The sequence below is a fragment of the Trachypithecus francoisi genome, unplaced genomic scaffold, assembly GCF_009764315.1.
Source record: "Trachypithecus francoisi isolate TF-2019V2 unplaced genomic scaffold, Tfra_2.0 Lachesis_group9, whole genome shotgun sequence".
Taxonomy (NCBI): domain Eukaryota; kingdom Metazoa; phylum Chordata; class Mammalia; order Primates; family Cercopithecidae; genus Trachypithecus; species Trachypithecus francoisi.
In genome coordinates this window covers 72497018-72524873 of record NW_022681474.1, presented here as the reverse complement: position 1 = coordinate 72524873, position 27856 = coordinate 72497018, and the positions used below count along the sequence as shown (strand labels likewise).

Sequence of the window (27856 nt, the reverse complement as noted above, 5' to 3'; positions counted from 1 at the left end):
TATTTTATCTGTCACAAGTAACACTGAGCATAACGGAATGAAACGAGAAAAGAAAATGGAAGTTTATGTTTTTATTACAGACACTTTAAAAGTTAAGTCTAAGGTGTTCTTTTTCAACTGGACAAATGCCACAGAAGACAGTTTCGGGTGTTTGTTTCCGTTGGTGTGTAGCTGTGAGAGAATAGACGAGAATCACCGAGCTGTTTACTTCTGGTAGTGGTGGCCAGGTTGTGTCACTCTGTGCATTTTCATCCGGCTTTCACCAGCACCACGGGGCAGACATTTGAGAAACAGCTTACGTGAGTTATAAGTCTGTGACTGTGGAAAAGAAAAAAAAAAAAAAACTTGATGTTTTACATAAAAATCCATATTTCTGACTTCCACTGAAAATCTTCAGACCCAGATTTACACATGGAAACAATTGGCTAAAGCCTGGTGTTGATTGACTCCATTCATTTACATTTTCAGCTCTAAGTTCAGTTCTGCTGTCTAATAACTGAACCTCCCATCTAAGTCTTCCATTCCTCACCAGCTGTCAAACATCTTTTTTTGCAGTTTTCATGCTTTTATTCTAAGATTGTAGAAAAAAGAAAAACCAAACCCTTTTCATTTTAAAGAAAGATTTTAAAGTACATTGTGAACTTTTTTCTTTTTTTTATCCTAAAATGGAAACATAAACTCTACAGACAATTTTGTAGCATTATAGTAATTTACAAATGTTTGGGCGGGGTCAGCTGCTATTCCTGAGACAGAGTCTTACTCTGTCACCCATGCTGGAGTGCTGTGGCACCATCCCAGTTCACTGCAACCTCTGCCGCCCAGGTTCAAGCCATCCTCCCAACTCAGCTCCCCAAGTAGCTGGGACCACAGGCATGTGCCACCGTGCCTGGCTAATTTTTGAATTTTTTTGAAGAAACAGGGTTTCGCCATGTTGCCCTGGCTGGACTCTAACTCATGGGCTCAAGTGATCCACCCACCTTGGCCTCCCAAAGTGCTGGGATTACAGACTTGAGCCACCGTGTCCAGCCAGCTGCTATTCTTTTGCATAAAATGTATTAATTTATTAAGAAGAAACAAGAGTTTTGCCATTTATCCTCACAAATACTTAACAAAGTAAATTTTGGCACGTTAAAAACATCTTAGATTATCTTATTCTGTAAACATCTATCAAATTAATATTTAAGATTTCTCTGGATTTTATTTCAGCACTACATATGTCCTTAGAGGACAGCATAAAATGGCTTGGAGAAGTTATGGCTGAAATAGGACCAACACATTTGCAAAAAAGTGAGGACTGGAATATCTTTGATGTAAAACAAGCCAATGCTATCATTGATTACTTAAAAATCAGGTACGGATTATTTTCAGTAACATTTATTTTTCATTTCACATCTTCTGGAAAATGTCTGTTAAGTAGAAAGTAATTCAGTTTTTGGCAAATTCAGATATTTACAGAATTTATGCTGTAATTAGCCCAACCAATAATTAGGTAATTAAATCTTCTTTAAATTAGGTGTTCAAATCTTTCATCTAATAACTAAAAGTCAGAACAGTGAACAGTTTGGCTAACTTTGCATTCCCAGAAAAAAAGATTTTGTGTGTGATAAATATAATTTCATCTAGAATTAAAATAAATTAAGACCTTCATTTTTCTTTGCATCTCTAATTAATACTTATTAATAGGATGATTCAGATTAATCAGATGCAATTACAATAGACTCTATATTTTAGGTAGTTGATCTTTCCAACTACCTGATTCTACATTTTGAAGAGCAACATTCATTGCTATTTAAATATTTATTTTGAATGCTTTATATTAGAAATTGAAGAGATTTATGAATATACTTCCTCAAATTTATTACATCCCCTGAAATATCTTGTAATATTGACCAATTAAACTCATTAAGTCTTTCTACTGCTTAGAAAATGATGGAAGGAAAGTATTTTTATTACAGTGATTCTTCATTGGTGAACTAAGAAATTTGTCTTTTTATATAATCTGTCACAAGGTCTCCAGCAGTCATGCATCTCTCTAAAGGGACATTTTTAGAGTTTGCAAATATTCAAACAAGAGTGGGTTAAAATCTTTTGTCAAGCTGAAAGCTTCTGCATAATATTTTTGTTCCTCTTATACTATATACTCCAGTGTTTTTCAACTTTAAAATTTAAAATGCTAAAATAAGAGTGCTGACTGATATCCTAGACATGCTCATGATTTGCTTGGCAAGGATTCTAGCTGAAATCTAGAGAGCTTTTTAAATACTAGCATGTTTAATATGATAAAGTTTATATATTGGTTTCTGGCATGCATTAATAATGTCATATGATATAATATGGTTTTTAAGTAATAGAATTTGATATAATGTGGTTTCTTAATATTAAAACATAGCTCCTAAGGGGTATCTCTCAGTAAAAGCTGGAGTAGTTTTCATATCAATTAAAGTAAGGCAAGGTCCTTGTATTGGGGGAGACGATGGCAATCCAGAATTGGAGGAGAGCCTATTCCTCAAGGTCTTTCCACCCATCAGGGTTTGAGAATCACTGGGCAAGAGGAATTCTACTTTGCACATTGTGTTAGCATCCTTCTTTTCCTTCTCTATTTGAACAGTCCCAGTTTCTCTTGCAGAACACATTTTTACAACTGAGCTAGCCCAGGAAGTTTCTAATGGGCACAGGGACTGGTAGTTAACCAGGGCCTCAAAACCCATGCCATAATGACCCCTTCTAGAAGGTAAAGGATGGCAGCTATTTTCCCCTTCATCTTGTCTCTCTGGGCAAATGTTCATTGACATATTTCTTGACATTGTCCTTCAGAAAACAATTAAGTTAAGAGAGGATGTCCATGTTCGTCATCTTTAGATCCTAACCAGGGTAATTTCACATATTATAAATCCCTAATATTACTACTTCACTAAAAATAAAACGAAAAGTAGTATTTAAGAAATTAGTCAAAGTAAATCACAACAATTATTGATGCTGTTAAGTCTTCATATTGTTATTTCAAAGAAATTATGCAATTTAAATATCCCTGTTACAGAACTATAAAATATCAGTTAGTAGGATATCTGGAATTGATTCTGAAGTTGGGTAAAAGAAAATACGCTTTTCTACAACACCTGTTGAGAATCCCTCAAAAGTCCACAAATGAGAGTTTAGGGGGAACTGGGAGGAGGGGCAGCATCAAGAAGAATAAGAATAGATGCTGGGCTTAATACCTAAGTGATAGGTTGATCTCTGCAGCAAACCACCATGGCACCCATTTAAACCTACACATCCTGCACATGTACCCTCACAGTGAAAAGTTGAAGGAAAAAAACAGTTTAATAACAACGAAATCATATATTTTTCATTTTGATTACTACAAAGCAATTTTATAAATATGAAGGTAACCCAGTTATCAAAAGTATAAGTGTTTGAATTTAACCCGATACTAAGTTTACCCAACCACTAAAAGCCCTAGTCAATTTAGGTAGAGCAGTTTTTAGAACATGACCTATAGCACATGAAACTTAACTGACAATAAAATGGAAATTTCATTTGATGCCCCTAACACACTCTGTCCTGTGTCTGTGATTTGAAAAAAACTAATACCAAATTTCCTCCCCTACATGACTGTAAGTACTGGCAAATCTAGCTGTACAAATCTAGTTTTACATTTGTACAATGTATTGTATAATGTATACAAATATAAATACTTCTGCAGCTTTTTAGTATAAAACATCATTTACATATATATGGCCCAAGTACACATCTGTCATTGTGGATTCTACCTATTTATGGGAATTAGGCGATAGTAATCTCAGGTGTACACTCAATATAAGAGGCATGTACCCAAAATAAGAAAATCAACCCTGCCGCTCTGTAAACCACAGGGTATTGCACTTCCAGGCATCAAGCCAGACATCTTGAATTATTTTCACTTCATCTCTCTTCAATTTAGAACTAAGACTAAATGTTTGACAAAATAATCTAGGATGTTGAGTCAGTCAGAAGAGGAAGAAAATGCATTATCGCAGTTGAAGTGTCATTTTGTTCCCATGCAGCACTACCTAATCGCTCCTGGTAAATCTGGACAAGTCCTGGCCTTGCCCCCAAGTCTGCACCTTTAACCACCACATCCAAATCACACATTTTATTTTCAGTGTTAAGAAGTGAATTTCCTTCTTGGCATGGGACAACCTAATTCCTATATGCAATGAAAAGAATAAGGCTGAAAGACTATGAAATTTCAGGAAGGAAGATCTATGAACTAAATTCTTTGTGTGACACAAGATAGAGAAAGGGAAATTTTATGCTGGTTCATTGAGAGGAAGCCAAGTTGTTTCCAAAATACTCTATAGTCTTTAATTTTTCTACTTAAAATCTGTTGTTGCCAGTGTAATATTTTTGACCTTAAGGCTTTCTCTAGATAACCAGTGTAAGTTAGGGAGAGTTTGAATTTATTTTGCGTCACTGAATTATCAAACTTCACTAATCTTGATGTATTTTTCTAGCCAACAAATCAAAGTAATGTCAAAAGCTAAGTTACTTTTCTGAATATTGATGAGTAATTTGAATGTACAAGAGGTTTTTTTCCCCAAAAAATACCATGACAGAGTCTGCACACCCATCACTTTTTAATGGATTGTGTTACTAGTGAGATCAACTGCTAATATAACTCAGAGAGACTCAGCTGCCTGAGGATTTCTTCATTGATTTCAAATGAATTGAAACTTTGATCCATTACAACATCCAGGAGAAGCCATTATTATACATGCTCTGTAGCTACATTTTGCAAATGTTAATTTCTCAGTTATATTAAAATCAATTTCCTTAAATAGCAAAAGGCACCAGAGTGAAAGAGAAACCACTAAGACAATTTTTTGTTCTTGAGCATTTTGCTGTATTATGAGTCTATTAATTTTCTCAACCAGCAGGAAGAGAACTAGAAAAATTCAAATATTATCACAAACCGGATATTAGAAGTCAGCCCTTCAGTAAATTTTTAACTCTTAATAATGCATTGCTCCTTAAACTTACTAGAATACTTATTTTAAGGACCTCCTATCCTTTGGTTCTTTGTAGGGTTTTGTATGCTGACCACCTAGTCTTTAGGGTAAGAACTGAAGAAATGATCTTTTTTTTTTCTGTCGCCTAGGCTGGAGTGTAGTGGCACGATCTTGGCTCACTGCAAGCTCTGCCTCCTGGGTTCAGGCCACTCTCCCACCTCGGCCTCCCGAGTAGCTGGGACTACACGTGCCCACCACCATGCCCAGCTAATTTTTTGTATTTTTAGTAGAGATGGGGTTTCATGGTGTCAGCCAGGATGGTCTCAATCTCCTAACCTTGTGATCTGCCCGCCTTGGCCTCCCAAAGTGCTGGAATTACAGGCATGAAGGAATTATCTTTCTTAAATTAATGTTTCCCTTTCATGTGTGACCAAATATTCTGCAAACAACTCAGACATTTTCTAAATGGATTTTAATTCATGTGCCCTCATTTTTCAGGTATTATTAGAGATGAATTTAACATTGAAACGGTTTGAGAATGTGAGAAGTAATTGATATAGAGGTAGATTATATAATTCAGTGCTATTTGTACCAGAGGAAAATGACTCCTGTTTGCAGCAAAACATAGCAAATAATGTGAAGTTTCATGTTATTTAGGAATGGTGCATTATTTGCTTTTAAGCTAGGAAAGGTCAAGATGCCATCCAATTTCTCCCTTATTTCTAACTTACCCACTCATTACAGATGGGTTTACTGATATTATTCTAGGTATTGTGTTATATTGTCATCTCCTTAAAAACTAAAACTCTTAATTTCTTAGCATTTCCAGACAATTTCTTTTGGAATAAGGGAGGGTGCTAATTCTATTTTGGTGTTTGGTAGCATTAGCCTGGTCAATATGAAGTTTTCTTTAATAAATGTTTTTACATATTGTGGGTTTTTTTCCTGAAATCAACGTATCAGAGTGCACATTTATTTTATATTTCAGCTTATTTCAACACTACAAGCTATATGAGTTTATGTTCTTCTCTGCCAGGGAAGAAATTGTGATAGGAACTGAGGTAAGTAATTTATCTAGATGGAACCAATTAAGCAGAATCACTTAATGCATGCTGATCAGCATCTGGATCTTTAACTGCTTAAAGCAACTTCTTGTCAAGATTATTCAAGTGTTAATATAACCAACTCGTAGTTTGCAAAAAGAATAATTGTATAAAGAGATCTTTGAATTAGGAAAATAAGCTGTCTTTTGGCATTGAAAGCATTGTGAATCATTTATACTTTGTGTATTTATGGATTATTTGACAAAGTTCAATTGCATAAGGTACATATGTCTTCATAAAAACAAAATCAGAAAAACTGATAAACTAGTAATTTGCAAAAAGAATAATTATATAAAGTAAATGTAATAACTCAGTGAAATCCCTTCTATTTTCGCTTTTTTTTTCATTCCACTCATTGTTTAAGACCTAATTTAAGTCCCACTTCCTCAATGAATCAAACCTACATTAATTGCATCATAATCTCAAACAAAAGGTTTAGACAAACTCTGTAATCAATCCTATTATTGCGTGCTAACTGATCTCTTATTGCTGAGTTTGGGCTACTGCCGCACCAATAAGCATATTAATATTCACTGTGTTATATGGTTTCCTAATTGTTTCCTGTGGGTTGATATAGTTAGTACAACTCAACAGTAATTTTCCTGAAGACAAGGATATCTGCTGCTTTTCTGCTACAGCATATAGTACAATGTTGGATACAGTAACCCTTCAATTAATGCTACATAAACAATTCAGTGCCTAGGACAGCAGTTCTACAATGAAAGGCCTATCTGGAGACACTTTCAAACAGGCTTACTTATAATCATATATTTGTAATTCCTAGAAATGAATCCTGAGTAGGAAAACATTTTTTTTACTTTATTTTGTTTTATTTTATTTTTTATTATACTTTAAGTTCTGGGATACATGGGCAGAACGTGCAGGTTTGTTAAATAGCTATACACGTGCCATAGTGGTTTGCTGCACCCATCAACCCATCATCTACATTAGGTATTTCTCCTGATACTATCCCTCCCTTTACTCCCCACTCCCCGACAGGCCCTGGTGTGTGATGTTCCCCTCCCTGTGTCCATGTGTTCTCATTGTTCAACTCCCACTTATGAGTGAGAACATGCAGTGTTTGGTTTTCTGTTCCTGTGTTAGTTGGCTGAGAATGATGGTTTCCAGCTTCATCCATGTCCCTGCAAAGGACATGAACTCATCCTTTTTTTATGGCTACATAGTATTCTATGGTGTATATGTGCCACATTTTCTTTATCCAATCTGTCATTGATGGGCATTTCACTTGGTTTCAAATATTTACTACTGTGAATACTCCTGCAATAAACACGCGTGTGCATGTGTCTTTATAGTAGCATGATTTATAATCCTTTGGGTATATACCCAGTAATGGGATTGCTGGGTCAAATAGTATTTCTGGTTCTAGATCCTTGAGGAATTGCACACTGTCTTCCACAATGGTTGAAGTAATTTACACTCCCACCAACAGTGTAAAAGCATTCCTTTTTCTCCATATCCTCTCCAGCATCTGTTGTTTCCTGACTTTTTAATGATCGCCATTCTAACTGCCATGAGATGGTATCTCATTGTGGTTTTGATTTGCATTTCTCTAATGATCAGTAATGATGAGCTTCTTTTCATATGTTTCTTGGCTACATAAATGTCTTCTTTTGAGAAGTGTCTGTTCATGTCCTTCACCCACTTTTTGATGGGGTTGTTTTTTCTTGTAAATTTGTTTAAGTTCCTTGTAGATTCCAGGAAATCATTTTAAAGAGACTAAAGATGCCATTAAAAAATAGTGCCTCTGTAGGTCCTCAATTACTTTAGGGGGCTTTGTTGCCTCCTAGAAGTACTAGGGACAGGAGTGGCAATAATCAGAAATAAACAGTGAGTAAGGGGATATTCACATTACCTTTGTAATTTTCCTGATATTAAGAAACACACGGAACATGCCAGCTATTCTGACTTCCTGGGTATTGTTATTCTGGAATTTATAAATTACTTGCTTCATAAACACCTCAGTCACCATTACTCACTCTTCATTTGGGTACTTGCTCTAATGCCAGCCTTTTAAAAGTGAACTGCCAGAAAACAAGGAACCCTTTTTGCTTCTGACTTTCCTAAAAATTACTTCTTTGCAGTCTCCTCATACTGTAGCTTAAATTAGGTGTCACTTGACAAAGTTTCACTGAAAAACGTTTCCATTTCAGAATTACATCATATCGTGTGACAGCCCTTGCAATAATTATCAGTTTGAAATATAATCCTATCTCATCTATTCAAGCAAAACTTTGGGGAAATGATAGTGGCTTCAATAACAGCATAAGTAGATATTTAGAGTGATCAAGAAAAAATTTCAGAAAGAACTCCCTTTCCCTTTGTTAATTACACAATCATGCCTTTCTTCTGTATTGTAAGGATATATTTAGGTGACATTTACACTATGGAAAGATAAAATGGAGAAAGTAGACAGGGATTGGCTGCTTTATTTTCCATTGTCATTTGTATTTTCCCCAGGCTGACCAGAGCAATGAAAAAAAAATCTTTAAGAGAATGATGTTGGGTCTTTAAGAATTAGGCCACTCATGGCATTTTAAAGGATTAGTGAAAGTATTTTACGACATTTTAGAAATGTTTGCTAACCCTTGGTACATTTTAGAAGTGTTTGCTAACCCTTTCATGGAGGACGTAGGGGCCTGCCCCAGTAATATGATTATTCATGCTGATATCAGGGCTCTGGGACCAAATAATGGCCACAAGACAAACACATGAATGTTCGAAATTTAACTCTTAGGCAAGCATTCAAGTTAGATAACACTGATGAAATTTAGTTTCTTTAATCGTGGATAGATGAGAAAAAAACATAAATCCCCTCTAATCATAGAAGTGTCCATTTCGTAAGTGAGAACAGAATGATGAAATAGAATATCACCATTTGTCAACCTTTAATAAAATAGATCTAGGCAATGATGATGAGTAGCTCCTGACATCACAAAAAGAAAGAAAACCAGACATCACTTGCTTGTTAATAAAATTATACAAAACCCCATATAAATTGCTCTTGCAATTTGAACTGGATAGTCTTTTAGTCAGTCTTCTAACACTAACTTCTCATTTACTGGAAATATGGAAGATAAAGGAATATGTTAAGGATATCACAAAAAGGCAATTAGCAAACCAGGGTATAGGAGATTCTATAGGACAGAAGACATGGAATATTCAACAAATAAATTGCAAAGAAATAAAAAAAAAAAAAGGTGAACCTGTGGATTAAAAAATGACTGAATCAAATTCAATGTAGGTATCTTATTTGGATCCTACTTCAAACAGACAGATAGACAAGCCAAACCACAAACACAAAACAGTTATGAGATCATTGGAGCATTTGAATATTGGCCACATAGTTGATGATGACTGTTACTAATTCCTGGAACTTGTTAGTGTATTCCTTTACATGGTAAAAGGGACTTTGCAGATTTGATTAAGTTTATGAATTTGAGATGGAGTGATTATTCTAAATTACTGAAGTGGGATCAATGTAATCTCCATGTAAGAGAAAGAGGAAGGCAGGAGGGTCAGGGTCAGAAAAAGGGAGATTTGAAGATGTCACACTGTTGGCCTGGAAGTTGGAGGAAGAGGCCACAACTTTATCAACTGGCTTGTCATCTCCTTCTCATAGTTCTTTTTAATATTTAATTATTATTGTTCATTTTTCTTAAATAGGAAATTTAGAAATAAACCTGTGCATATGTGGATTTTTAGTATGTGGCATATATTAATATTCAGTAAATTGTCATGTAAAGTTACTTGGGATAATTGGCTACATGTTTGTTAAAAACAAATTAGATTTTTACCTTATACCAAACTTAAAAATAAATCCAATTTATTAAGAGGTTCATTTCCCATAATGGAAGACATATTCCTTAATGGCAAACTATAATTTGGTCAATACTTCCACTGAGAACAACTGGAAAAACTGGACAAGATTGTTTTAAGACTTAAATGTTTGAAAGCTCAGCTAGCAAAGCTCAAAAAAGATTATGAGCCTGACAGTCACAAATGCTTTCTACCTATAGACAGCTACAAGTTTGGAAAAGGTGGCTAAGAAACTTAAAAGCTGAAAAGTGAAGCTTTGGTAGACACATGGAGCTAGGAGAACAAAAGTTGGAGGGGGAAGAGAATATAGCAAATTTTACAAGTAGCATGTTGGGTCTGCACAAGACCACATTTTAGGAGATCAGCCCTAACTACCATGGACTGAACTTCAATTCCAAATTTTCTCCATTTCTGGTGGATTCAGGTTAGCTGTGTATAGTGTTGTTAACTTCATCTGTAAAATAAAATCATGCTACACTCCAGATTGTATCAACAGTTTTTCATAACCAATGTCTGTTACATAATAAAAATCACACAGAAAACAAAAATAGACTACAAGTGTTCCAGATGATGGAGTAATTGGTCATGTACTTGAAAATAATTATCCTTAAGAAATATTCTAAAAAATACTCTTGAAAATAAAATATATAAATTTTAGCAGATAAAAATGATTACAATATTAAATGGAAGTTCTGAAATAGAAAAATACAATAAAAATTCAAAACCAAGTGGACGTGTTTAACAAGTTAGTCCATAGCTGAAGAGAAAAATTGGTAAACTGGAAGATAAATCAAAAGAAAAAAATCTAAAATAAAGCATGGGGATGCAAAAGCATGGTTAACACAGAAAATGGATGAGAGAGTATGGATATAGTAAAAGGTATAATGAGAGAACAAAAGTCAATTCTAGAATGAGACTATAGAAGTCACATGTGAAGAGTTAATTTTCCAGAACTAGTCAACACCATTAGGACACAGATTTAGGATTTACTTGAACCTCAAATACATGTAAATCCCCACCTAAGCATATTATAGTAAAATTTCTAAAAAGGAAAGATGAAGACAATCTTAAAACCGGCCATAGAAAACAAAAGACATATGTCCTTCAGGAAGTAACAATGAGACTGACAGCCAACTTCTCAACAGTAACAATGAGAGCCAGAGGACCACAAAGTAATTTCAAATCGTCTTAAGAAAATAACTGTCAATCTAGAACTTCATTCAAAGAAAAAACACTTTCTGTGATAAAATAAGAAAAAGGCAAACAAGGCAGCGTAAACATGGGCAAAGAATATAAACAGACAATATGAGGATTTTAATAGAGGGATTTTTAGATTAAAAAATAAGAAAATTTATTACAAACAGAAACACACTAAAGGAAGTACTAACGGGTGCTCTCTGGGCATAAAGAAAATGATTCCAAACAGCAAGTGAGAGAAATAGAAAGGAATGAAGAGCAAGTGAAACGGGACAGATTAGGATGGATGGATAGATAGATAGATCGATCAATCTAAATTAATATCAAACGTGTTACACAAAATGTTTTGTGAGGTTTAAAATACACAATGACAATAGCATATAAGTTGACAGCAAGGTAAGTGAGTCAGTTTTCTAAGCCCCCTCCTGTTGTTTGAGGAAAGTAAAAGTACTTATTTATAAATATTTAATAAGTTGAGGATGCATATTATATCCTTGGGGTAAGCATTGAATAAATGATAATGCTAAGCTAAGAGAGGAGGAGGATGGAACAATAAAATCTGTTGAAGTACTAAATTTAAAATGCAAAACTATAGTAATAAATATGAGAAAAATATTAAGGAAAATAGTTTAATTGTGGAATTGGCTATATAAATTTTTTTAACATGTGATGAAAAATACCATGAATAAAATTTTAAGTCACTGGGAGAAAACATTTGCAAATTAACATATGAAGGTCAAAAAAAAATTTTTTTTTATCGTTTTAGAGATGGGGTCTCATTCTTTTCCTCAGGCTGGAATGCAGTGTTATGATTATAGCTCACTGCATTTTTGAACTCCTGGGCTCAAGTGATCCTTCCACCTCAGCCTCCCATGTAGCTGGGACTGCAGACATACACCTTCATACCCAGCTAAGTTTTTTTTTTTTTTTTTTTTTGGTTGAGATGGAGGTCTCACTTTGCTGCCCAGGCTGATCTTGAATTCCTGGCCTCAAGAGATCCTTCAGCTTCAGCCTCCTAAAGTGCTGGGATTACAGGTGTGAGCCACCAATTCCAGCCCAAAAATATTTTATACACAAATCGTTTCTTTGATAAAATAAGAAAAAGGCAAACAAGGCAACAGAAACATGGGCAAAGAATATGAACAGATAACATACTTTACCAATAAACAGATATAAAGATATCCAACCTTAATAGTTATCAAGGACCTGCAAAAAATATGTATTTCTTAAATATAAGATTGGCTAATAGTAAAAAGATGGATTAATATCTTGTTAATGAGGCTGCAAGAAAACATAGCTATATTTAGTTGGTGCAATGTTAAATTTGTAAAGCCACTGTGGAGAGCAGATTGGCAAAATCTATAAAGTTTTTGTGAATGTGAATATCTTTCTTCCCTAAATTCAAAGTATCTTCTCTATAGACATATGTACTCATATTATATAAAGCTATTCATACCTGAATATTCATCAAAGCATGGTTTATTACAGCTAAAAATTGCAGAAGGTAAATCAGAAGGGAAATACTTTATTTAAATGAAGTACTCAATAAATACTTCATGTGTACATTCATTTAAATAAAATGAAGTACAGTCACACTATAAAAAACTATCAAGTCTTTAGAATGAATGTAGTAGATTCCTATGTATGGTTATGTTAATATCTCTACAATATATTCTTAATTTAAAAAGTGTAGAAGTAGAACAATATGAATAGTGTTCCCATTTATTTTTAAAAGCAAATAAAAATGGAAATATATCGACGTGTATACGCATGTAAGTGATTGTATAAAAACCAAAAGAATTTATATTAACAATTAATATGGCTTACCTTTGGGCAGTTGGGTGGAAATAGGAATGGAATAGCATGTGCAAAGGGACATTTTATTCTGTATATTTCAGATTTAATGTTAGGCTTTTACAATGTGAGTGTCTTCGCATATTTTTGTACAATAATAAAATTGTTCCCTAGTTCATTCCCGAGAAGTACTAAGGCACATTTTGTGAATTAAGTGCAGCATATAAGCAAGCTTATATACTAACATATTGATAGAGTGACTTCATCTGGGTTTTTACAAGATGAAAGGCTGCGTGGGAAAAAATACGTGAACTCTCAATCCATAAAATATTAAGTGCTTTACAAGTGTGTTGCTACCATATTTAAATTTTCAGTATAAACTAGGTTTGGCTAAAAAGTCATTTATAGAGTAAAAATCTGGTGTTGTGCTATAACATCCCAAATTTTCCCCAAGAAAATAAAATTTCTATCATGAATTATGCATATTTATCATATTGTAAAAATATTTATTCAGCTTAATTTCACCAAAGTGGCAACACATGAAATCTTAGATCGTTTTTATTTTCAAAGGTTATATCCTATGTATGCATTTCACCACACACACACATATATATGCATTTGTGTTTGGATATAAAAAATAAGAATAAATCTGCTTTAATAATTTCTCTAACTTACAAAATGTGATAGGTATAGCTTTATTTGTAACCATTTAAGCCAACTCACTCAATCTGTTTCAAGATTTTATTTTGCAGCATGGACATTTTTCACATAAGCCCCATTGCACAGCTCCAGGGAAACCATTCACATTGCAGTCCACGTGTTTAATGGAGTTGTGCATTGTACAGACGGTGCAGTCATTGGTGGAGGCCCTGTTTTCAAAAGCGGTTCTGTAGCAGAATCTGACTATAATAAATATGATATATTTAGAAGGATATTTAAAGAAAATCATAAACATGCCTAAGTAGTTACCTTGACTAGAGTCACATTTTGGCAGCCTTTCATAACCCGAAATAATACCACTTAAGGTCAATAAATGTACCTCTCTAAAGTCAGTGAATGTCAACTGTATATAATTTCATGTTCTGAGCACTTATTCCTATAGCAAAAACAAAATAAAACACTTTTTCCTTCCTTATTTCAAAACCTACACAGATTGTGGGTGTTAATGACACTATGCTTAAACATTGTTAGCTTTGTGGCAGAAAATAACCATATAAAAACATAAATTTTATTTTCTTTCTTTAAACTATAAGGTTATAGTGTCCTGAATAAACAAACTATGAGACTTATGTAAACATTCACCCTTTTAAGAAAAAAAAGGACCAAAACAGCATTACACATTAGATCATATTTTGGAAAGGAGGAAGGCAACTGAAGCATAGCCATAAAGATATCTTTTTTCTCTTCAGTTTACCCTTGAGATGTACCTATCAAAATAATCTAAACTTATCCAGATGATGTTTTTAATCTTGAAAAAGGCTTTTTTCTTGTTGGATGATCCTATTAGCAAACTACTGGAAGGGAAAATCATACAGGGCATAATTTGTAGTTTGCCCTACTCACATTGGGTGTTGCTAAAGAAAATCAATCAGAAATTGTTGTGTTAAAATAACTCTATCTGCTCTACCTGGCATGTGTGACTAACTGACTTTAGAATCTATCATTTAAAGAAAATGGTTGATGCTTGGATATACAATTTATCAAACTTCACTCCAGTCCTTTTTCTCCAAAGCACAGAAAAATAATCATCCCTCTCTAAATATAAATCTTTTAAGAGAAATTCAAGGAATCTGTCTCCAGCAAAATAATTGATAAATGGCAGGAGCATAATTTAAAGATGATTTCCATCACAGATCACATGGCATCTCAACTCTTGAGTCTGTCACCCAAGTCTTCCCATCTGTTGCCCCAAGAGCATCAATCTTAGCTCCTCTGTGACCAGTTCTCTGATTGAGCTAGGTTGGCCTTTTCATAATTACAGCTTTCTCATTTCCCTCTGCCTCGCAGTATGAGGCTGTTCTTACTGCTGCCTGAAAAGTTCTCCAACATTTTGCTACCAAGCCATGCCTACTATCCCCTCATAGCTTCGTTTGAGAGACACTTTTCTTACAGAAAAAAAAAATTAGCGAAGAAGGAAGGAATAAAAAGTACTTTCTCTTACATTACCTTTTACTTATTTCCCCTACATTAAATGTCTTGTTCAAAAATACTGTCATCATACACTCTCCTAGAAATTGACTTCTAATTATAAAGTGATATCTCAAGCAACCAATTACTATCTATAATTCCATGAGATCCAGATAACTGACATTATTGTTTCTCCTGTTTTTCTGAGTATAGGAGTTACATACATTCACCTAGTGTTCAATAATTGTTTACTAATCAATTAATGTAAAGGAGGAAGGTTTTATTTTATTGATTAATTACACAAAGTTGTATTTGGAAAATATTATTTTGGTGTGTAGACTGAAAAACCTAGATAAGTCTCTTAAATTATTAATCATTAAGTCCATGACCAGGAAATTAAAAGCTGGTAATAGAATAACACATGTTTATATTAGTCATGTTTTTTATTATAAACTGCCTTATATGGACCACCTTGGGAAATGGCTAACTATAGCCCATTGTAAGTCAAGACTGTAAGATACCAGAGGCCACTAATATTATTGACTATATCAAAATTTAAAATTTCTGTTCTAGGGGAAGGAAACATCATAAACGAAGTTAAAAATCAAACTCTAAAAATAAAATTTCCAGTATAAATGACAGAAAAGACATAACAGTCTTAATATTCTATATAACCAATAAGAAAAAGGTTACCACACTAATGGGAAAATTAACAAAGCATATTTACAAAAGAAAATATATAAATAGCCAATAAACTTATGCGAAGATTTTCAGCCTTTATAGTACCCAAAGAAACGTAGATTCAACAAAAATCAAATTCTCGAAAATTAAAATGAAACCATTGGCTTGTGAGAATGTGATGAATGGCATTCTCATAACCGCTGGGAAGAATGTACATTGGTAAACTTTTCAGAGAGTGGTTTGGCAAGATATATCAATTTTTTTATTTGTATTTACCTTTTGAGCCAAGGATTGTCCTTCACTGGGTTTATCCCAAATAGATAATAAGACAATGGGCAGAAATATGGGTGCATATATGTTTGATTATAATGGAAAAAAATCTGTGGAGTAGCCAAATGTCTGTTATTAGAAGGAAGTTTAAAATTCTTATAGTGCCTCTATATAATTCTGTCATCATTAAGAGTATTCATATAGTGTTGTACTTACAATGGAAAGTTATTCACACTGTGTTAGTTATTTGATAACAAGCTAATTGTGTCCATTGTGACTGCAGTTTATAGTTTTACATCCACATCTGTTTATGTATATGTATACATATACATACACAGAGAGAGAGAACAAGTCCCGAAGGACATACATCAAATTACTAGCAGTAGTCCTGGGTTGTCAAGAAAATGATGAAGAGCATTTGATGTTGATGGTATACCAGACAATCTTCGCTTTCTCTTTCCTTTGTACTTATCTTTATGAAATTATTTTTCTGAAACTATTTTTTGCAATCAGCATGTATTATAGCATATATACATGTTCTCATTTTTAAAAAGTAACAGCTTAAACTACCAAAGTTTTACTGCGTTCCCTTTTATTTTCCTTACTCAGCATTATTTCTTTTTTCCTTGCTTATTTAACTTTTTAAAAATGCATAACATTATAAAAATGTCTGTTTTATTTTGAACAGATGCATTTCATGTTTATGTGATTAGGCAGTGCTCTTTTTCCCTAAAGCAAAAGGTTCTACTGCAAATGAAGATTTAATTATTACTTGAGGATGAGTATGTTATTATTCATGAGTTATATAAGTCATAAAAAATGTCCAGGGTGATAACAATACGACCTAGAAAACAAGGGCTTTAGCTAAGGGGATTTACTCTGCTATTTATGATACTATCTGGCCAATAGATGGCAGGACTTGGGGGGATGAATGCAGTCTAAGAAAAATCATGTTTCCATTCTGTGATTATAAACCCACAGAATCCATTAATAATCCATACTTCTGGCTTAAAGTGTTCTTTTCAGTCTTTTTTAGGATGCCCAGACATCCATGCCTAAAGTAAACTGTGTCAGGTTCAGCAACCCACGTTTTGAAGTGAACATTTTCAAATCAAAATGTTTTCAAAGGAAAATAACCTGGATTTTCCAGGACCAGAGGCCTCTGAAAAAGAAAAGATTCAGAGTGGATATAATAACTGTCTTCAAATCTAAAGGACTAGCAAGATAAAGAAGAGATTTGTCTTGTCTGCATAACTCCCAGATGGCAAACCAAAGATCATTGGATCTTCTAGGGAGGATTTTTACTAAATAAATGCAATTCCTTTCTAAATATAGAAGTATCTAGAAATGGAAGGGATGAAATGTGGGAGGGCAGAGGCTTAGGCCTTCCTCAGTTTTATACTACCAACTCTCAGCACAGGTCCTGGCAGACAGATGGCACTTTAAGTTTGTCGGAATGAATTGAGAGGTAATAGGTTACATCTTCATTGAATATATTTCAAGTTTAGCAATATGGCTTTTGTTGAATGATATTTTCTGAAGTTGTTTAAAGCACTAGAAGGGAAATTGAACTAGATGATCTATGAGTATGTGACCATCAAACCCAGATTTTTCTAGGATTTTTTAGGACTTTCAATTTAAACTATTTTGTCCTATTCTTCCCACGAGTATACTTCCAAATGTTATTCTCATTAGTAAAGTCCAAAATTTATGATCAGCCAGTCTTACTCTGGGTAGCAATTACTAACAGAATGACAAAGTGAATTCCTTTCTATGGGCTGGAAATCATGTAGGATTACTTACAGTTGGAGTGGATAAATGCAGTTGTTTATAACTAAAAGGTCACTTACCATAAATATGTAGCTGGCTCTATCTTGGTGAATGCAGACTTACATGTCAATGTAAGTCAACCAAGACTCTAGGGTAATATATTTTTATTGATTTTTTTTTTTTAAATAAGATTTTGATCACAGTTCTATAATATTGGGCCACATACTAATGTTTTCATAGTGTTCAAGTTGGCTTATGAGGCCACTCTTTAGGCTTGGTGAGTGTTTGACAGATGGCTGAGAATATACAAGCAGATATGCATTGTGCAGGAAAGCATGCAAGTGAAGAGTCAATTAAGAAAGAATAAACATGCTTAGAAAGAGGCCACCTGATTGGTATTCTGATGGCAGAATTGAGAAACTTTCTATGCAAATTATGCAGCTGCATCGGCACCATTGACATTATAGGAGTGAAGAGGGAAAAAAAACACAACAAAGTTCTCTGTAGCAAAATAGCTCTGTGCTCGATCAAGGAAATAATATAAGGGGAGATGTGGTAGAGGGAAGTTGCTTTTTCTTCTGTTTGCCTGAACCACTAATGACCACAGCACAAGTGGCAAGTTTGACTGATGAATATGGAGTTTCATAGCTCCCAGAGCACTGATTTTGGACTAAGAAGAATTTAGATGAGAGATGCAACCTACTTTCCCTTATTTCAAGATTTGCATGCCTGGTACATACAGTATCATATAAATGTACCAAAGCTTGTGAGGAGGCGCGTGAACACACACACACACACATACACATGTCATACTCTAAACAGCGGGAACACCAAAGAGATAGATCATCCATTATTCTAGGAATTTTTTTTTGCTCCTGTTCAATACACAGTAACTTAAAGAATAAGGGACTTTCATATAAAAAATATAAAGTATTTTAGATTGGAAAAAAAGACATAATATAAGCTCACAAATGAACCCAGTTATTTTACTTCATTTAAAGAGTGGAAATCTGACTTGAATGATATTTTCCTCAGTAATAAGCAAAATACATTAAATAAATACAACATACTAATATTCATGACCTGGAGCAACTCATGTTTCTTCTATGAAGACTTTTCTGACTTCTGTAGACCATGCTGAATCCTCCCCTCTGTAGACAACCATTGATTTGAACTAAGGCACTGTGCTTTTTGGTATCAAGTTATATGTAATCTGACTTTAGCCAGGCGGCCTTCAAGACTGCCTCTGCTCTCTCTCATGCTCTCTCTCGCTCACGCTCTCTCTCTCACTCACAGACACTCTCTCTCTCTCTCTCTCTCCTCTCTCTCTCTCTCTCTCTCACATATGCACTCACATAAACTCCTCTTGCTGCCCCCTACACACAACTGATTCCTAGGAGCTTGAGGGAAATGGTGACTCCTTACTATATATCTTTAGCTTTCTTTAAAAGCTCAGCCCAAAGATGATACATAGGGCATCACACAGAGACCTGGATACTCTCCTAAGTTTTCTGTTAGTTTTAAAAATATGTGCAAAGGCCAGGTGCAGTGGCTCACGCCTGTAATCCCAACACTTTGGGAGGCTGAGGTGGGCAGATGGAACACTTGAGGCCAGTAGTTCGAGACCAGCCTGGCCAATGTGGTGAAACCCCCCATCTCTACTAAAAATACAAAAAAAAATTAGCTGGGCATGGTGGCAGGCACCTGTAATTCCAGCTACTCAGGAGGCTGAATCAGGAGAATCGCTTGAACCTGGGAGGTGGAGGTTGCAGTGAGCCGAGATCGTGCAACTGCATTCCAGCCTGCGTGACAGGGTGAAACCCTGTCTTAAAAAAAAAAAAAAAAAAAAATATATATATATATATACACACACACACACAATACACACATACACACACACACACATACACACACATATATAAATATATGCCCAAATTCTTCCAAATGTTCTAGAACTTTCCCCCTGAAAGTGGGCTGGGCTTAGTGCCTTTCTTCTAGTGAATAGAATATGGCAGAAATGGCAGAATACCACTTCCAAGATGAGGCTATAAAAAACCTGTGGCTTCCATCTTGGTTCCTCTCTTGATCTCTCTCTTGCACTGATGATGCCTGTTGCTACACTACAAGGACACTCGGCAGCATCTGGAGAGGCCCACAAGGCGAGAGCCTGAGGCCCACCTACAGATGCCTGAGTGAGCTTGCAAGTAGATCCTCCTCTAGCTGATCCCTAAGATGAATGCAGGCCTGATTGACAGCTTGACTGAAACATCATGAAAGACCCTGAGCAAGTACCACATAGCTAGACTGCGCTCAGATCCCTGACCCACAGAATTGTGTATTTCTAAATATTTGCTGTTTTAAGCACCCAAGCTTGGGGTAATTTGTTACATAGCAATAGGTAACAATACATTTCCCATTCATAACAGCAGCTGAAATCTCTCTCTTTTGCCCCATATTTCAATCAGCCCCAAAATGCTTACTTTTCTTTTTTTTTTTTTTTCATTTTCTCCTCCCCTGTGTCTGGCTGCTCCTTGCACAACCCACTCTAGCCTCCTGTTATTGCTCTTCAATTTCAGAAAAGTCTCCTTGGATTTCTGGTTAAAAAAAAAACCAGTTCTCCTCCATGAATGGCTTGTCTTCCAAACCATTGTACATAATAGGTGCTTAATAAATATCTGTTCATAGTATAAGGAAACTTCAAATTCTTTTGACTTGTGCAAACAAAATTTATTCATTTGAAAAATATTTTCTTAACAATTGAGACTGAAGTTATGGAGAGAGGTGCTTCAGTGTTTGAAGCTAAGGCTTTTGTGAGCAAGACTCAATACTGATAACTCTAAAACCTTGTCTGGCACCTGAGCCAGACAGACATTGGACTGTATGTACTCTTTGGCTTCTTCAGCTTCTGAAACAGGAAGAAGCATACATTTTAATTTCACATGATCAAAGCTGCTGTACAGTTAAAGCCCAGCAAGTACTTTCCTCTCAGGAACAATTCTGGATTCAAGATCATTTTTTTCTAAATGCATTTTACAGGTCAGTGTCTGTGGCCACCTGATTATCAAGTTATTTATCGAACAAATGCAGTATGCCTACCAGCATTCTAAGTACTCTGGAGACTTTCTGTCAGTCAGTAAGTTCCTGTACAAATATTACTTTTACTGCTAGCGTGTGACACTGGCTAGAAAAACAAACACAGTTTCAAAATGCTAAGAGCCTAGCAAGAGAAACAGACATTAATTTAGTAAACCCACAGGCATATAATTACAAACCAAGTACTGTAAAGGAAAAATAGAGGTTATTTTAAAGAGATATATTAGAGGGCTTCTTATAATCAGTGGATCAAGGAAGGCTCATCTGAGTTAGTTATCTTTGTGAAGAGGTCTGGGCATAACCTGTTATCCAGGCAAATGTGTAGGGCAAAAGGAAGTGGAGTTAGTTGAGCATTTACTGTATTCTAGGCACTAAGCACGTTAAATATCTCACACACATAATCTTTACAACCACCATAAAGGGTGAACACCTCTTCAACTGTATTTTAAAAACATGAAACCTATGACTAATCTCCACAAGCGTAACTGCTGTCCCAAGCTTCCTCTGCAAAGACTTTGAGTTAATCCTCAAAAGTATCAAAGAAAAGCTTGAATGAAAGACTGTTTAGATCATTTTTCAGTTAAGCAGCATGTGATATTGATTACCTACAGAAGTTTCAACAGTTAAAACCCAAACAAAATAGAACTTAGTTTAAATTACTGCCTTCCAAACATGCACTCTAAAAGAATAAAGGATGATATAAATAGTAATGTAATGAAGTTATTTTCAATTATTCTTTTACAATCCTCTCCATTGCTTAATACTTTCTACCCAAGAACCCCATGATGCTCTTTTTATATAATAAATACTGCTAACCAAATATATATGTTTCAGTGTATGTGCCGTTTATGAAAATCAACACTGTACCGTGTATTAAATTACAGCCAAAATTGAGAAAAGAGAAGGGAACGCAGTTCATTATTCTTTGTTAAATAATGAATGTTTTTGAAATAATATGATCATTAAATGCAAATGAGCATAACTGATATAAATGTAAATTTTTCAAAACTTGAAATGTTCCTTAAGATAAACTCTTTGGCTGAATTCTTAATATTTAATTGTTCCGCTTTCACAAAATGAATGCAGTCACCTATTCAACATAATTAGTTATCTAGGGAAAAACAATTATAATTGAACATAGCTGCTTCCCAAATGCATTTTAAATAACATAAACAGTCCTACGTTAAATATTTGGCCTACTGCTTGGATATCTTGTATTTGCCTCTCCAGACCCCTTTTTCTACCCTACCACGTGTCTCAGAATGCTAATGTTATGGAAACCATCCAGAGGCTCCTTTGCTTCCTGGGCTTCTACCTGTGCCAGCAGGGTGCCTGGGTGGGAGAAAGCGTGAGGCTGAGGTGGCTTCATTCCCAGCTCCCTCCGCATTGAATCACTACATGTTGGGTGCATCCTTCACAGGTTATAGTTTCTGTCCTGTCTATGCAGCTCTTCTCCCTGCATTCTGGAAACTGTTCCTTCCTCTTTCCCTATCACCCGAGGGATAATAACAGAGATAGGGTGCTGTGCCATCCCCGTTACGTTCCCTCAAACCACCCTGCACCTTTGTATAAAGTCCTTTTATTAAACCCTCCTCAATGACCCATTTTCAGTGCACTATTTTCTCTTAGAACTCTAACTCTATAGTAATTGATACCAGGAATGGCCTCAGGAAACTGATCCTCAAATGAGATTCTGAATTGGGTTGTTCACATATGTGTGTGGTGTCCAGAAAGCTTACTGGGCAGGAGTAGGTGTAGGGAGAAATTGGGATGCAACACTGAGGCACATGACTGAGCATTGACTCTAAGGATATCCGACAGAAGATAATCAAATAGCAAGTTGGGCAGGCGAATGTGTTGATATGGGTGCACTCAGGATTTGGGACTTGAGAATGTGGTTCCAGCACCCAGGAGTGACATTAAGAGTCTGCTAGGCTGCTAGGCTTGCCATACAGTCAATTAGGTTGTTGTGGCAGAACTTCCCTGGCAGGATGCAAAGAAAAGAAAGAATTTTGATAGTGCAGGGAGATGAAATAATGTACTATCTGTTTAGCCATTTTCTACTTATCATGCCTGTGAATGTCCAGAGGATGCACTCCTCTTATCCAGGCATTCGGGAATCCCTTGTTGGGGAGCTTTCCATCATCACTGACCACCCCAGTAGTGGCTATTCTCAGTAGGCTGACTTATAATCAGAGGCGTGAGATGCTTTGAACCATGTTTGGGATGAAGAGCTTGCTAAAGTGAACAGTCCACACACACCATTCTAATGACAAGCTTATAGGTTTTTAATCACTAAATGAATCTTCAGTATTAGTGAGAAAAACGTATAGTAATGTAGCAACTTTTTTAAAAGAAATCTCCTGAAAATATACACTGCTCACTAATGCTTGCATGAATGTACTCTGTATAATTGACACACAAAAAAAGTATGTAGAGTTATTTCAAGTTTTGCACAAGGTAAAAACAGAAGCTGATACATAAGCTTAGTTGAAAGGTAAGCATCCCCCCGCAAGTACTTGGATTACCATTAACTATTTTCTTAATCTCTATGAAGCTCGATTCTTCATCTACAAAATAAGATAACTAATATCTGTATCCCATTGTTGTGAGGATAAACAAGACAGGGCCTGGCATAGGACAGCATCTCAACTAACAGGGCAAAGTAAGTTTGCCTTGGGCATTCCTCTCTCATTGGCATTTGCCATCTATTACTACATCCTATACTGGAGCCTTGAGGTCAGGCTCCACAACTGCTTATTTCACAGACGCACACTAGATCCTAACTAGTGAGGGTGACTGAATGAATTCATGAATGTGTTATTGTGAGGATGCAATGCAAGTGGTTACTTTAAGGTGTACCTTTCTTTCCTTCCCTCTATTGGTGTTTACATTTCACCTCTTCATTTGTTGCCTTTATAGTCAGGGACAATTTATTTAACCGCAGGTTTGCGGTAGGTTTCTCCTCATTAAAATTGAGATGACGTCTCTCTCTTGTCCATTCGGGCTGCTATAACAAAAATATAAACTGGATGGCTCATAAGCAACAAGAATTTATTTCTTATAGTTCTAGAGACTGGTAAATCCAAGATAAGGCACCAGCAGATTTCTAGTGTCTAGAGAAGACTTGCTCTCTGCTTTATAAGGAGTGCCTTCTTACTGTATCTTCACTTGGTGGAAGGGGTGAACAAACTCCCTCTGGCCTTGTTCATAAAGGTATTAATACTTTATGAGGGTGGAGGCATCATGACCTAATTGCTTCCCAAAGGCCACCCCTCTTAACACCATATATTGGGGACTAAGTTTCAACATATCAGTGTTGGGGAGATGGGAACATTCAGACCATAGCAACCTATTACCCTCGTAGCAATGCTGTGAAATAAATTAGATAACAGTCTAAATACCTACAAAATAGGGAGTACTCCATAAATTTTATTTTCCTTTCTTTTGTCCAATTTGTATTTCAAGGACTCAACACATTATAGACACTGAAATAAATGTCCATTATGGACCACGCATAAACTTCTAATTTGGAAAGTTTATACACTGTTCATTTCTTAAAAAAAAAAAAACTCCCAAATATCAGATTACTGCCCATGGGATTGCAAAATATTTTTATGCCTTTTATGGTTAAAATGCTCTAAGAATTTGGAAGAAGTCCTACTTCTGAAAGTTATTTCAATAAATCCGAAATTAATAGATGTGGAAAATATTTAACATTCAACGGTTAATTTTGAGTAAGAGACATGTAGTTGATTTTATCCCTTTTATTTCTACAAACCATAAGAAGAAACAGTTTGGACAGGTTCCTCAAAAGAGTCTCCCCAAATCCTTTTTAATAGGATACATCAACTCAAGTGTCACCCAAAGATTATTCCTAACAAATGTACATATTGTTTGACTTTGCTTGGAATAAACAAAAAGCTTAAAATTAGATTATTGCTTAGAAACAGAGCCATTAAATTAAAATAAGGCCAGACATTTGGAACTAAGTCAGTTTAAGAGAGTCACCTTTCATTAAATTATGGCTACCATGTTTGGATTGTTTTATTAGCTTTATGCCACAACCATAAAAACTCAGTTAAAATTTCACAGTAAGTGCCTAGTGCCTTCACACAAATTCACAAAATCAGTACCTCTAAACAAATTTGTTTTTCATACTAAAAGAAATGCCAATAACCACTAAATCACTAAAACTAAAAGGCAAAAAAGTGGAAAACTTTTTTAACATCATTTAAATCACTATTGGCCTGACTTACTTTTCCCCTTAAAAAAAAAAAAAATACATTTCTCATTTTTCGTAGGGTTCCAGCACTCTATCACTATTTGAAATGTAACTAATTTAAACTTATTTAGCAAAAGAAGCTTTATTTATAGCCTGATTTGTGCTGAGCAGCTTTTCAAAAAACACATTTTTCAGATTAATGGAAATGTTTGTGGTAACATTAGCTCTACTTGCCATTCCAAAACTATAAAATGAATTAAGAGGGGGAACGACTTGAATTAAAGCATGAGTGACTTCATAAAAATAAACACTTTATATAATTTGTAAATTTAAATTTTTGTTACCTCAAAATGTAGGCAGAATGATTTACAAACATAATGCATTTATTTGCCAAAAACAAGAAGAAATTTGCTTGATTACTGATTAAAATTATTTTAAATGATTTTTCCAGTGAGTTTTTTGTGTGTATATCACTGATGGAAACTTTTTATTCTGTGCCACAGATTCTCATTTCCACATACAGTTTTGTGACCGGAGACTTGACATGCTGAATTAATGTGTGTGTGTGTGTGTGTGTGTGTGTGTGTAGAGACATAAATATAGAGATAATGATAGAGACATCATTGTAATAGCTTCTTTAGGGAGCTCTTAGAATTAACTGGAGAAACCCTAACTTTCGTTGAACACAGTTTGAATTCTAAAGTAGTTGTGATGCTACTTATATTCTCTGAATATACTGTAAACACAAAATATTCCACTTTTTAAAATAGCAGAAATATGTTAACAATAAAGCATAAAATTTACAAATAATTTTATCTTTCAAATATGAAAAATGCTTCATCCAAAAACTAATGATGCTGGTCCACCTGGTTTTTAGCTCTGATGGACTACCTTGTAAGAAATCATCCTCTAATCAAGAACACATAAAAAAGTGGAAACTTTTTTAAAAGTAAGTTTGAAGGCATTGGAGATTTTCCAAGGTACTCAGGATTTAAGAGGCCACAATCCCAGAGAGAAGTGAAGATTTTTGAAGTGAACCCAATATTTGTGTTGCTCTTCCTCTAGGGGAATTTGTTGAGTTTTAGGAAGTACAAGGCAAGAAGCTGAGAAGCAAGAGGAGGACAGTCCTTAAGAAGCAGAGAAGCCAATAGAACTTCTGACAGTTTTCTAAGACTAGAAAACAAAACTCTGAATATGAGCATGTTAAGGTAGCCAGGATCAAGAGGACAAGATTACAGGAAGAAGAGGGGGTACACAGAAGTGAACCTGATACTCTGTGACAGCTTTTCACTCCAGGCATTTGCTGATTCTTAAGCCTTGGTGGTCAAATGACCCAAATGTATACTATAAACCCCAAAACAATCACCAAAAACAAACAAAAACTTATAGCTAAAAAGCAAGCAGAAGGGATAAAATGAAACATGAAAATACTCAATACAAAAGAAGGCAGAAAAAGAGAACAAAGGAGTTATGGGACAAATAGAAACAAATAGTGAAGATGGTAGATTTAAACCGAACTAAATCAGTTATCACACTAAAAAGAAATATATGCCTAACCATATAAATTATCACATTAAACATAACACCCCTTGTGAAAAGAAAAAAGCAAAGATGATCAGATTGCCAACTATATGACCCACTATATAATCCCTACAAGAATAAGGACATAAACAGTTTACAAGTGGGGAAATTATGGAAAATATGTATACCATGTTAACAGCAATCATAAAAAGCAGGAGTGGTTTCATAAGTATCAGACTCAATAGATGTCAGAGCAAAGAATATGACCAGTGAGAAAGAAGGTCACTTCCTAATGAAAAAGGCATCAAATCATCAAGAGGACATAGCAATCCTAAATGTTTATATACTTAACAGAGATTGAAAATATATGAAGCAAAAGTCAATAGACCTGCAAGGAAAATAGACACATTTACTCTTATAATGGTAAATGTCAACACCCTCTTTTAACGATTGATAAAGACAAAGTTAGTAAAAATATAGACAACTTGAACAAGACTATCAAATAATTTGACATCATTGACGTTTATATAAGGAAAAAAACAGAAAACACATTCATTTTAAGTGCACAAAAAATATTTACAAGTTAGTTCATATTCTAGACTATAAAACAAGTCTAAATTAATTTCAAAAGATTCAAATCATACAAAGTATGCTTTCTGATCAAAATTGAGTTTCAGAAGTCAGTAACAGAAAATCCCAAATATGTACAGACTAAATACACAGTTCTCCATAACCCATGGATAAAAGAAGAAATAAAAAAGGAATTTAAAAAGCATTTTGAATGGGTTGAAAATGAAAACACAAAATATCAAAGCTAAAACAGCATTTTGAGGGAAATTTATAGCGCTAAACAGTCTTAAATCTTTAACCTCAACTTGCACCTTAAGAAGCTAACAAAGAAGAGAAGTGTAAACACAAATTAAGCTGAAGAAAAGTAGTAACAAATAACAAAAATAAAAAATAAAAAACAAAATAAAAACAGAGCTTTTTATTTTAAAATCAACTAAATTAATAAATCTTTATCAAGACCAAGCAGGAAAAGAGAGAGAAGACAAAATTACCAAAATCAGGAATGAGAGTGGTGACATTATTAAAATTTCTACAAATATAAAAAGAATAATAAAGTATTATTATTGTCAAAAACTGTGAAGAGTCAGATTTTACCTATTTTACAGGTTAGCCTGTCTCTGTCTTGTGGATACTGGCAGAAGATTCAAGACTCCTTAGTCAGAGAGAGTTAGAGAAATAAA

At 34.8% G+C, this 27856-nt stretch overlaps 1 protein-coding gene and 1 long non-coding RNA gene across 4 annotated transcripts in view; one reads left to right on the top strand and one right to left on the bottom strand.

The window, feature by feature from the left end:
* The window catches only part of CABCOCO1 (ciliary associated calcium binding coiled-coil 1), a 105267-nt gene that overhangs the window by 22066 nt on the left and 55345 nt on the right, over nucleotides 1-27856 (top strand). For 2 of the 3 annotated variants that reach the window (XM_033209055.1, XM_033209058.1), the window contains exons 4-5: nucleotides 1207-1351; nucleotides 5977-6049. In XM_033209055.1, coding sequence (XP_033064946.1) covers nucleotides 1207-1351; nucleotides 5977-6049 — 218 coding nt within the window. Of the gene's footprint in view, nucleotides 1-1206; nucleotides 1352-5976; nucleotides 6050-17023; nucleotides 17262-27856 lie in introns of those variants that run through there. The other variant, XM_033209056.1, reaches the window with a different exon arrangement.
* On the bottom strand, nucleotides 52-27831 carry LOC117082389. The gene is made up of 2 exons (XR_004436591.1): nucleotides 27771-27831; nucleotides 52-318 (listed from the first exon to the last, which is right to left on the bottom strand). It is a non-coding gene; the product is annotated as an uncharacterized LOC117082389 (long non-coding RNA).